This window comes from Phalaenopsis equestris, unplaced genomic scaffold (genome assembly GCF_001263595.1).
Source record: "Phalaenopsis equestris unplaced genomic scaffold, ASM126359v1 Scaffold000984, whole genome shotgun sequence".
Taxonomy (NCBI): Eukaryota; Viridiplantae; Streptophyta; class Magnoliopsida; order Asparagales; family Orchidaceae; genus Phalaenopsis; species Phalaenopsis equestris.
In genome coordinates this window covers 38,106-49,778 of record NW_018165423.1, presented here as the reverse complement: position 1 = coordinate 49,778, position 11,673 = coordinate 38,106, and the positions used below count along the sequence as shown (strand labels likewise).

The 11,673-nt window shown below is 31.6% G+C and overlaps 1 protein-coding gene across 1 annotated transcript in view; it reads right to left on the bottom strand.

The window, feature by feature from the left end:
- Positions 1–8,957, bottom strand: part of LOC110032616 (zinc finger CCCH domain-containing protein 3) — a 20,072-nt gene extending 11,115 nt beyond the window's left edge. Inside the window, exons 1-3 of the mRNA XM_020736289.1 lie at positions 8,765–8,957; positions 8,583–8,656; positions 990–1,068 (exon numbers count right to left, since the gene is read on the bottom strand). Coding sequence (XP_020591948.1) covers positions 990–1,068; positions 8,583–8,656; positions 8,765–8,894 — 283 coding nt within the window. The 5' untranslated portion in view covers positions 8,895–8,957. The remainder of the gene's footprint in view (positions 1–989; positions 1,069–8,582; positions 8,657–8,764) is intronic.
- Positions 8,958–11,673: the final 2,716 nt, after the last annotated feature.

The window sequence follows — 11,673 nt, the reverse complement described above, 5'->3', positions numbered from 1 at the left end:
GACTAAACCTCACTAAAAATGAGGTCAACAATATGAAGTTCATCCAATTAATTTATCTGTTTAACAACTCATTCTTAGTTCGGGCTCCAAATGAGGGCAATTACTCGAACACACTACTGGATGATTAGTTGTGCTGCTATGACGACTAGTTCCATCGTAGTCTTCGCTTTCCTCTGTGCCAAGTATTGGTCAACATCTTGAAATATTACAGTATCACGCCAACAAAAATTCTACTAAACTCCTTTGCAAGCATAGTTTCCATCATTCTATACTTGTGCAGAGCCACCTTCAATGGAGTTTCACTCTTCCAATGTCTCATCACAAGCAAAACATTTAAGGTCTAAAGCGAATCCCTATTTACACTACATATTTGTGGGAGTTTCAAGAATTGGGTACACCCTTTTTCTGTTAAAATTGAACCATCATTAAGAAATTTAATATCAATGGTCATGAATGATGAAGCATTAAATAAAATCAAATCATGATTGTAGATAAAAATATTTCAGATAAAGGGAATGTTACATTTTTTTTTAATATATCATATAATTAAAATGTGTGCTAGCAATTTTTGAGCTCTACTGCTTCAATTGAACTTTTAGGTGAAGCACGGTGCATCTCTCACTCTTCATATCTATTCCCTTCCAATGCCTCCATTATTTTTTTAATATTAACCCTTATGCAGATAGTCAGGCTATTCAGCTAGACATAATCTAATCAATAGATGTGCTTACTAAATCATAGAAGTCACATAACTATCATTTGTGAATTTACGAATATTATATAAATAGATAGAGATATCAAACAAATACGATGAAATTCTTGAAAAGACTAAGAACAATTTATTATCTACTAAAATCAAAATGATTGTTAGCTTTGAAAAGTGTTCAATGAAAACTGAGATTCAAATGGCATGGATAAGCTTGCTTTATTTGAGTAGCAAAAAAACTTTGTGTAATCAAGCAAAACAAAGGGTTTCTATAAATACATACCTGTCGCAACCTGAGTTGCATTTGTCACATTTTGAGTAGGATGATAGTATTTGCATGTATCCCCATATTTGCAGCTTCCCTATAACAATGAAAATACTTCAATCAAGATACGTGATGAATCTAAACTATGCACCAATAGGTATCTAGTAATAAAACCCATAAACAAGGCACCCCTATATGTAGGAAATAACTAAAAGGCGTCATTCTTTATAACACATGCAGAAAAACAACGTTAGTGCACAGCCCATCCCATGACGGAAATCCTCAAGTCATGATCTAATAAGCAAAACTGGGTAAGAAAATTAATTTGAACAAAAAAAGAAGGCTTAGAGCTTACTTTGTAAACAGTGCCAAAGAAAAAAATATGATTCAATCAAATAAAACAAAGATTGCGAGCCACAAGTTGTAAACGAAGATAGAGATGCTCTGCAAGATACATGTCCTCATTTGAATTGTTTGGGATTGGTGAAAACTCAATCTAAAGGATTCAATGCTCAGTTAATATTTTGTATTGGGCCTGAAAAATTTTTATGTTACTTTATGATTCATTTTATTCACAAACTCAATGCACAGTAAATACAACCAAATCAATCATATTTGCTTTTAAATATGTTTTTCACATTTAGGTTATTTGTATTAAACTTTCTACACTTTGATCTTTACTTATTAAAATAGTTTTAAAACAATATAATAAAGGAGAATAGTTTACCTTATTTTTCCAACAAGGACAAAAAAACCTTTTCATTTTTTTTTAAATTTGGCCTACATGTTTGAGCATGTTAAAATCCTGATGTTACTACTTGAACATACACTAATTCAAGCTAGCTGCTAGACTTTGTAATATAACTCTCGCATATAAAGTGGCGATTACATGAGAAGCAATACCCTGATTTCACAATAAACTCTAGTGATAAATTAAGGATTTAAAGAAACCTAAGAATGCATAAGGTAATTTCTGAAATGCAAGGAATTTATTTTTCAGGGGATACAAATCTATCATATAAATTTTAAATAATGATAAGTTATAGCGCATGAACTCCATGCAGAAAGGGAAACAAAAAATTTGCCATACAATTACCTTAAAAGAGGGTGATGCTAGAGCTTGAATATATGACCAAGAAATTGGGAACCTGGGAGCATATCACAAGTGCTCGTTGGTAAACATGTCCGGATTAGTGTCCATTGTTTGTAAAAGGGATAAACTATCATTCTTGTATTTATTTTAAAATTATTATAGATTTTACAATCATACTAAGGGGTTGGTTGGTAGACGCATTTTAATAAGATTTATCCTCAGATTTACAGTAAATCCAACCAAACAAAAAAAAAAGAAGTTAAATCCAACATGCCTTTAAATTCAGATTTGGCTCCATTTCGGTGTAAATCTCGGATTTACTAAATCCAGTGAATCAGCGGATTTAAAGCATTCAAGTAAAGAGGGAAAAAGTCTCCTGTGGTGCCTGGTGTCGCTAGCCTCGTTGCACTCTACCCGGAAACCCTATTTTAATTTTCAAGAAAACCCTATTTATAGGAGCAGGCCAACAAGATATCTTCACCAGGGTTGTTCATCTTGCTGTGCAATATTTCGTCATTATAATAAGGTTAGCAGTTCCTCTTTTTTCTCGTTTTTGTTCTGTGATGGCAAGACACATGATCTCGTCTGAATTCATCATTGCTTCTTTGAGCAACATTGTATTTTCTCATAGAAGCATTTTGCGAAAAAAGATAGGCTCTACTTCATATCAATTGATTCATGGATTGCAAATCTACTGAAAGTCGTGGTATCCGCAACATGCCAAAGTAGTATCTCACAGTTGGTGGTATGCTGTAGTGATTCAGTGACATGAGAGTCATCAGTCCCACTAAAAACCCCCTTTTCCTCTTGTAATAAAACCTCATCCATCTCCTTCCAGTTCACATTCACTGGCGAGCACCACCTACCTCTGAATCCCAGCTTTATCCTACCCAAATCTGTCTCTTACGTTCCTCCAAGGTACCATTCCTTCTCCCTCTTCACACCTTTCTGAATGAAGTTTTTTCTATGTTTCTTTACTGGCAATGGATTTTTTTGAGTTTGCTGACAACAAGTGCTTCGGATTTTTTGTGTGGCAGAGGAAATGGAAGATTTTGTGTAGTATTGTGATTTTTTCTATCGATAGAATTTGGATTATGTAAATACGGCAGAATCTTATCACCCTTTTTAAAGATTACTTCTTTTGTAGCTTATGTCTATAATGATGAGAACCTTGGATTACTGAAATTATATTACAGCTTAGCTATTCAGATAAGCAGTGCCTCAGAGAGGGAGTTTTCATTCATTGTTATATTTATGCTTCTCTGGGTCAATTTCTGTTGCTAACTTACTTGTTCTTATTATAAATGATGCTCTCTGCACTATACATTTGATATTGTATGGATGTGCTGTGAAAGTTCGCCTTCAGTTCAAAGAAATTAAAGTTTATATTAGCTTCATAACGTGTGGAAGCAATTTATTAAATATTTTTTTAAGCTTTACTAAATGTGTAGCAGTTATAATAATATTACTTCGGATATTACTAGATTTTCCAAATGTCTTTCTTAATTAGAAAGAAAGTTTCCTTCTATAATCTTTCAATTATTTTTCACTTTCATTTACTTAAGCTATTGTGGCCGCAATAATTTGAGTTAATAAGTTAGGTGACAGGACTTCATATCCCCACACATCATGACACATGAGTTTTAGTGAATACAAAAAGAACGAGCAGATTGATGTTTCTTATGGTTCAACTTAGTCTTCCCGCATAAATTTAGTATGCTCAGATTCAAGTTGCCGTTATCTTTGTTGTTTCAAAATGTAGTGTAAGCTGAAAAAATAAAAAAAGATAAAATTGATTTCATATTTGCGTTTAATACAAGAGTGCCATGGATACAATAGAGAGATTAAGAATACTATCAGCTAAATTAAAACTGTATTACATCTTATTAGATGAACACCCATCTTAAATACTCGTGAATGAATGTATAATGAATGTATCTGGATCATAATATCACAATTTTTAATGTAAATGCTGCTATATACATGAAGCTGTCAAAACAGCATTATTTTCATGCCATCATATTTCTGAAACTAGCAAAAAAACTGATCCTCCTCTCATATATGAATATTATAACTCGATGATACTTTTAATTCATATATTCAGCCTAGCATTCGAAAGGGAATCAAAACAACAATATAATGGCCTCCTTCATTGGAAGTAGATTGGTCTCAAATTCAGCAGTCAAAATTTTCAATAGAAAAAGCAGCAACAACAACATCAACGAGCCTTTATCCCACTAAGTAGGATCAACCACATGAATCCTTTTTCTCCACTGTGTCCTATTCAGTATCATATTTTCATTTAATTCTAATAAATTAAGATTATTTTTTATACAACTTGCCCAAGTATCGTTAGGTCTATCTCTACCTTTCTTAGCATAAATCAAATCTACAACATTTACTCTCCTAATTGGGCCATCAGATGATCCACGTTTAAAGTAACCAAACAATCTAAGACGACTCACTCTAATCTAGTATGTCACTGGAGCTACTCTAACCCTCTCACAGATAGATTTTTTTCACATTTTTTGTCTCCAAATGTAAAACAACTCATCCACATGAGCATTCTCATCTCAGCAACTTAACTTAATTTTATGCTTCTCTTTTACAAGCCAATATTTTAATCCATAAAACATTCCAGGTCTCACCACCATCTTTTAAAACTTACCTTTAAGTCTAAGTGGTACTTTTCTATCACACAATAGACTTGATGCATTCCTCCACCTCAACCTTCCAACATGAATTCTAGTAATAATATCCCCATCTATATCACAATCAATTTGAACAATAGACCCAAGGTATCAAAAACGTTCACTCTTTTTAATGACTTGATCACCCATTGTTACAATCCCGCCACTAGATCTAATATTTACTAAAATTACATTCCAAGTATTTTATTTTAGATATACTCAAATGAAAGTCAATAAATGTCCAGTAAGAACATCCATAACTAAAGCAAAAAAAAGAAAAAGGCATAAAGTTGATCCCTGATTTAATCCAACTGAAATAGGAAATAATTGGTCAATCCTCCTTGTGTTGAACACAAGTAACAATTCTAGTAGACATATCTTTAATCGCTTGAATATAAGTAATATCAACATCTTTCTTTTCTAAAACACCAAAAATTATTTTTCTTGGAATTTTATCATAATTTTTTTCTAAATCAACAAAAAATCATATAAAGATCCTCCATTCTCTATATATTTTTCATCAAATCTCTCTATAAATGTATAGCTTCTATAGTAAATTTGCCCGGGAAGAATCCAACCTGATTTTAAGAAATATTTGTATCACGTCGTAACCAATGTTTGATAGCTCTCTCCCATAATTTTAATGTAGGACACATTAACTCAATTATTCTATAATTTGCATACTCTTGTCCAACTCTTTTAGTCTTAAATATATAAACTAATATATTCTTAGTCTATTCATTAGACATCATTTTTATAAAATAAAATTACAAAATTTAAGTAGCCAAGAAATTCTCTAATCGCTTGAGTATTTCTACACTTCTATTAGAATATTATCAGGTTCAACTACTTTTGTACACTTCATTTTCTTTAAAGCCTCAACATTTGTTTTGCTAATGCGGCGTTGAATATAAAAATTTGTATTTTATATTTACGCTATTAAGATCACTAAAATTGATTGTTTTCATAATTTTCATTGAAAAGTTTATCAAAATATCTCACATACTTATGTTGAATATTGTCATCTAGGAAAATACTTTTTTATTTTTATCCTTAATACAGTTGAACTACATTTTTTATTTTTCTTATCTCTTTATTTGACCAGTTTATACATAAATCTTTAACTCTTTTTAATATTTAATCTATTATAAAAACTATTAAAAGTAAAATTTTTAACATTATAAATTATTCTCATACTCCTTACGAGTCACCTTATATTTTTTCCTTAATTCTCCAGCTTTTACATTAAAATTAATTTTTAATTTCTTATTTTTTTATCATTTTCTGTGCATTATTAATCCACCACAAACTATTTCTATTCATAAGATAGAAATAGACATTGTGATTACTTGTGCATATTTGCACAATTTTGTTGGGCATTATCACGAGAACGGTTTCTATTTTAATATGTCTCAAACTAAGATGCAGCATAATAGTCAATTAAGTGAGATTGAGGTCAACGGAGAAGACCCTAACATGCATGCAACAATTAGTGAATGAATTTAAGAAGAAATTATACGAGATAATATTGTAACCAATTTATAAGCGAGTATAAGTACTGATTTTTATTATTGTGATTTTTTTATTTAAGAGATGACATTTAATTACTTTTTAAATTACAAGTGATCTCTCAGAGGCGTCAATCGCGTTGAATATTTCTATTAGATCTAAAATGTCAAAAAAATGTCAAAAGTAGTTATCATTTTTTTATTACTAATTAAAAAAAAAATTATTGGCATGGCTGCCAAGATTTATGACTTATTTATGATATGAAAAATTTCAGCAGTGTAATTTATTTGTTTACTCGTGATTTTTTGATTTGTCGTTATTTCTACAAACACTTGAATTATATCTACTAAAATTTTATGGTGTCATTTATTCATAGCTTTATTTGGTTTAACATGCTTTTATTTAGTGAAGAAATTTATGAAGGATAGAACATCCATTAAAAATCTGCATCAATAGTTAGTTGTTGATATATACATAAGAATTTGTTGAAATTTGGCATTCAATGTTGTTATAAATTAGGAATTTGCATTCAATGCATAAACAACTAATGAGGGTTTTAATTGATTGAAAATTTTATTTTATAAATCTAGAAATTGAGTTTAAGATATTAGGTTGTTGGCTTTCAGGCTTTAGCGAAGTTGATTTTCCTCCCTATTAAGAGGCTTACTTGTTTTGTTCCAGACATTGTTAAGCTGGGGGTGATTTAAAAGGGATGAATTTATGTGAAGCTTTTATATTAAATCAAAGAATGATGAGACCTCAAATACGAGCCTAATATCCTTACACAATCTATGTTATTATTTTTTTAAGTGTTTGAGATGTGAAAGCACCGATAAAGCACCGATAAGGCCCTTTCTCTTTCTTTATGACGGAATTCAAGGGATAATATTTGTCTATCTCTTTATTAAAGTAGCAATAACCATGATTATTTGAGAGTTGTAAGGATTTGAATCTATCCATCTTTTTCACAAATATTAGAGCCCATATGTGTTGTGGCATTGGCTAAATCGAAAGATATTAATACACGAAAGAGGTCTATGGAAGAAATACGTACAAACTATTTGACACGTCCACTAGTTCCTAATATCAAATGCAGAGTAATCTCCTTCTTTCTTTTTCTTTCAGAAGACCGATCACTTCTGCCAAATATATATATATATATATACACATAGATATATATATCTCTCTCTCTAAAAGGAGATGAAATGCAAGGTATGGTTGTTTACTTTCCTTGCTGTAGTTTTCATGTTTTATAATGTGTGTGTGTGTGTGTGTGTGTGTGTGTTGTGTTCGAGCCTTAGCCTGGCTCATTGGTTGCGGTCTTTGGTGTAAGTCCCTCGAATCGGGGGTTCGATCCCTGCGTAGGATTGAATTGCACATCTTTCTGGAATGGGGTCCGCCCTTCGGTCAGACTATGGGGTTGATCAGCGATCGACCTTTAAAAAAAAATAAAAAAAATATGCATGTTATGTTCATACCAATAATATATTATTGGTGTGAAGATAACATCTAGTAGTTTGTTGTGATTTACCATTTTTATGAGTAAAGAGTTTTGTGGGCGATCTTAATGATGATGATTTTGATTTTAGTCATTTGCTCAACATAGCTACTATGAAATGTCTCTTTATTTCCTAAAATGTGGCATGTCTGGATGGCTAGTAACTTCTCCGGCAGCCACATCTAACCTTACCATGGGAGTTAAAGGGTAGCAAATCTTCTCCACTTGAGTCATTGGATCTAAGTTGCCTTATTCTTGTTCATCTCTTCTTCTTCTTTTTCCCTTATATGGATGTTATCCTTTTGGCCGAGTTTTGTTTGGTGGAATTAAGTTGAAAAAAATATTGTTTGACCATAATTATATCTTCATAATTTGCTTTAGGTGTAATCGACAAGAAATCAATCTACAAGGAAAATTAGAATATAGGCATATTTCTCTTCATGATTCTCTGTTTAAAATGCAGTGACATGCTGAAGTAAAGTTTAGTATGAATAAAATTAGACTGTGTGCATGTATAAATGTAATAAAGTGATAGGCAATAATGAAGAAATCAATCAAGGGGCTCTAGATGATCATGGAAGATCACCTAAACTTAAGAAAATTATGCTTTGCAAGAGAAGGTATATTCATGCAAGCTCATGACACTGACTAATTCTCCAACCAAAACACAAAGCAGAATGCTGAGAATTCGCCAACACCAACCAGGGTCAATCCACTACGCCTGTTTGCCTATCGGCAAATGACAGTTCGACATACTAGGGTTTCCACGTACTTCAAAATCTCAGTTTTAGAATCCAATGGAGAAAATTTCAGATCCTTACCAAGCGGACAAAATGGTGGCAGACTCCCTTATCTAGAATCGCATCGTGATGAAGAAGAGAGCCCCACTGTGTCTCTGGTAAAATCCAAACCCAAAAAAAAGTTTACCCGATTATAATCCAACCGATTGTGATTTTCAAAAGAGGGAGAACAAGTTGAGTTTACACTATATCGAAATGGTTACCTTTGACAGAGTCGTACCAGAGGGTGCGATTGCGCTGGTGCTGGACGCCGGAGAGGTGGCGCTTCCTGGCTGCTGGTGTGTCCTGAAACTGTTTGTCGCAGTAATCGCAGTAATATTTTCCCAAAGGCATTGTCTTCTTCACCTTCTCCCTCTCAATCCACTCTCAATTTAGCATAGCTTCTTTTGTAATAATACTATGGATAAATATATAAGTAGGGGCAAACACACAGACCACCTGAAACTAGCTATTTACAAATCAACTACTCTCTTTCATCCAAAATTTCAAATTCTTACTCAAAAATAAAAAATCATGGTAAAAATCAACCCATGTTTTTCAATTTTATCAAACTCTCAATAGTTTGATCATGACACATGTAAATCCATCAGTTTGGTGGCTCCAAAATATTACCTAGGTTGTTAATTTTTGTGCTCTGTATATAATTATCCCAATAATGTAGTGCATTCCAAATATTTTAAAGTTGTTCGATTCGAATAGAATAAATGTAGTATTATTTATTTGTTTATTAGGTTTGAGGAAAAAATCAATGTAAAGTACGTCTGCTTGGGTCAATAGTAATTGACAATATACCATAGGCGAGAGGCTGCGATCAATGGGTGGCGGTCAGCGAGCGAGGATGGCGATGGGAGGTGATGGGCGACGACGACGGGCAAGCGGTGAAATCAGAGGGCTGTTGGTTGTGTGGTGAGGCCGATTGTGTGTGGGTGAAGCAATTTATTGTGCATTGTCATTTCATCCAACTAAAGAACAAAATTTTAAAAACCCTCAACACTTCCTCCACTTGACCCTACAATTACACCTAAACAAATAGTCCCTTAGTAAAATCCTGTGAACATTAGGAAAATGGAAAAAAAATTTCATTTAAGACATTTCTGCTAAGTACTTATATGTACTTCATCTAATTTTTTAATGTATGATCAATCTTTCAATTTTTTTTCCTTTTGGAAGATTAAAAAAGTCAATTTAAGAAAAGCTAATATCAGCACAATCAATAAAATTATAGAAGTATATATTATACTAAAATTTTAAGTGAATTTTATATAGAATGTAATATCAAATAATTTTGCACAATTATTAAATTTCTATTAATAAAGTCTATTAGGATGTTAGTTTTGAGCAATGTGAGGCTTCCTAACTTGGATGTTAGTTTTGTGCACGCAAGTTTCATGGCTTCTCATTTTAGGCCTTGAATGATCATTCTTGTAGGACTAGTAAGTCCTCTAAGAATAATTTAGAAACCTTAATCTAGCCAATCTAGCTTTACAAAAAGCTCATAAACCACCCTATAGTCAAAACTTCAATCTAAACAAGCTTAAGCCAAATTGGCTTCACATTTGGATCTGAAAGAGTTAATTTTGAATATTTTCATGGCTATAAAAGTTTTCCTAAGCTAATTAAATTCCATTGGCACTTGGCTGGTGTTATCAAGTCTCATCAACTACTCTAAAAGTTTGCAATATCTTTACTATTTGTTTGTGACATCATTTAATCAGATTTCACTAGGTTAGAACCACCCAGAACTAGTGGGTCAAGGCCCATAAATTCTCATGTTGGTCCTCACTATCTTATTGTGAGCTAGTACCATCTATTATGTGAGCTTATGCCATCTCTTTTATTACTTGAAGCCATATTTCTTTTCAATGTGTGCCTTTTCTTCAATTTCTATCAAGCTAGCACCATCGTAATGGAACAGATTAAGGCCAATTCGCTCACATGCTATCTAAGATAGTCTCTCCTATAAGCTATTGTATTTAGATTATCATCTCATAATAAAGCAAATAATTTGGACCCACTTATAATGTTATTACTTAGAGTTAGCAACTAAACATTATATGGCTTAATTGTAAAGAGTATAACATGACTAAGAGGGAGTGAATGAAGTTTCTTAAGATTTTATTAAGACATTGAAAACTCCATGTCATTGTTAGTGTGAGTATTTAGGAATCAACATTAAACAAACTTTGCTATAAAGAAAGTATGACAATATTTGCAAGAAATTAAATTTTAAAAATGTAAAAGTGGTTATGTCAAGCTAACTTATGGTTCAATCATAATCGGCCTCACCCACTTATTGAGATCTCCTTAAAAGTTCCATTATCCTTTCTTTGTTAATAGCTTGTAGTAAGACCCTCCTATGATCTTTAATTTATTATGAAGTGAAACCTAAAACTTCCTTTTAGAGTTCTATAATCAATAGTTAGGACTCAACAACTTAGTTAAAGAGAATTTTGTATTTTGTTCTAAATTTTAAAAACTAAAAATTAAAAATTGCATGTGCAATCTTATAACTTTTGATAAAAAGATCAATAGCTTATGTGCAAGAAGCATTCAAGTTGAAATAAATAATTTTCATTACTTTTGATTTCAAAGAGTAATTATAGTCATATAAAGATAAAATAAAATTTAAAGCACATCATTGCCATTATAAGTTACGAAATAATAGTCAACATATTCATTAAGCCACATGAATTCCTTAAATGATTATGAATATGGTTGATGATTATAAGTACAATTTGTTTGATTTTTTTCTAGAATTATACCTAATCATATTTATAATAATTTGATTATATATATATGATTATAGTTGAGAAAATAGTCAAATTGACTTTTAAAATAATGTGAAAATTTTGCATAATGATTATATTTCTAGTGATAATATCAAGAAGAGCATTTCATGTATCATCTATACAATTGAGAGTATAATTATAGGTATAATTAAGATTATATGTATAATAAGGATTATAATTCGGATTGCGATCAAATCTATGATTTAATATATATTTTTTAATCTTTAAAAGAGCTTATGTTTTGTAATATGTTCACCTAACTTTAGTTCATACGAGGCTTAACCATTCTCATTTTTTAAATTTATTACAAAATGAAACAAAAA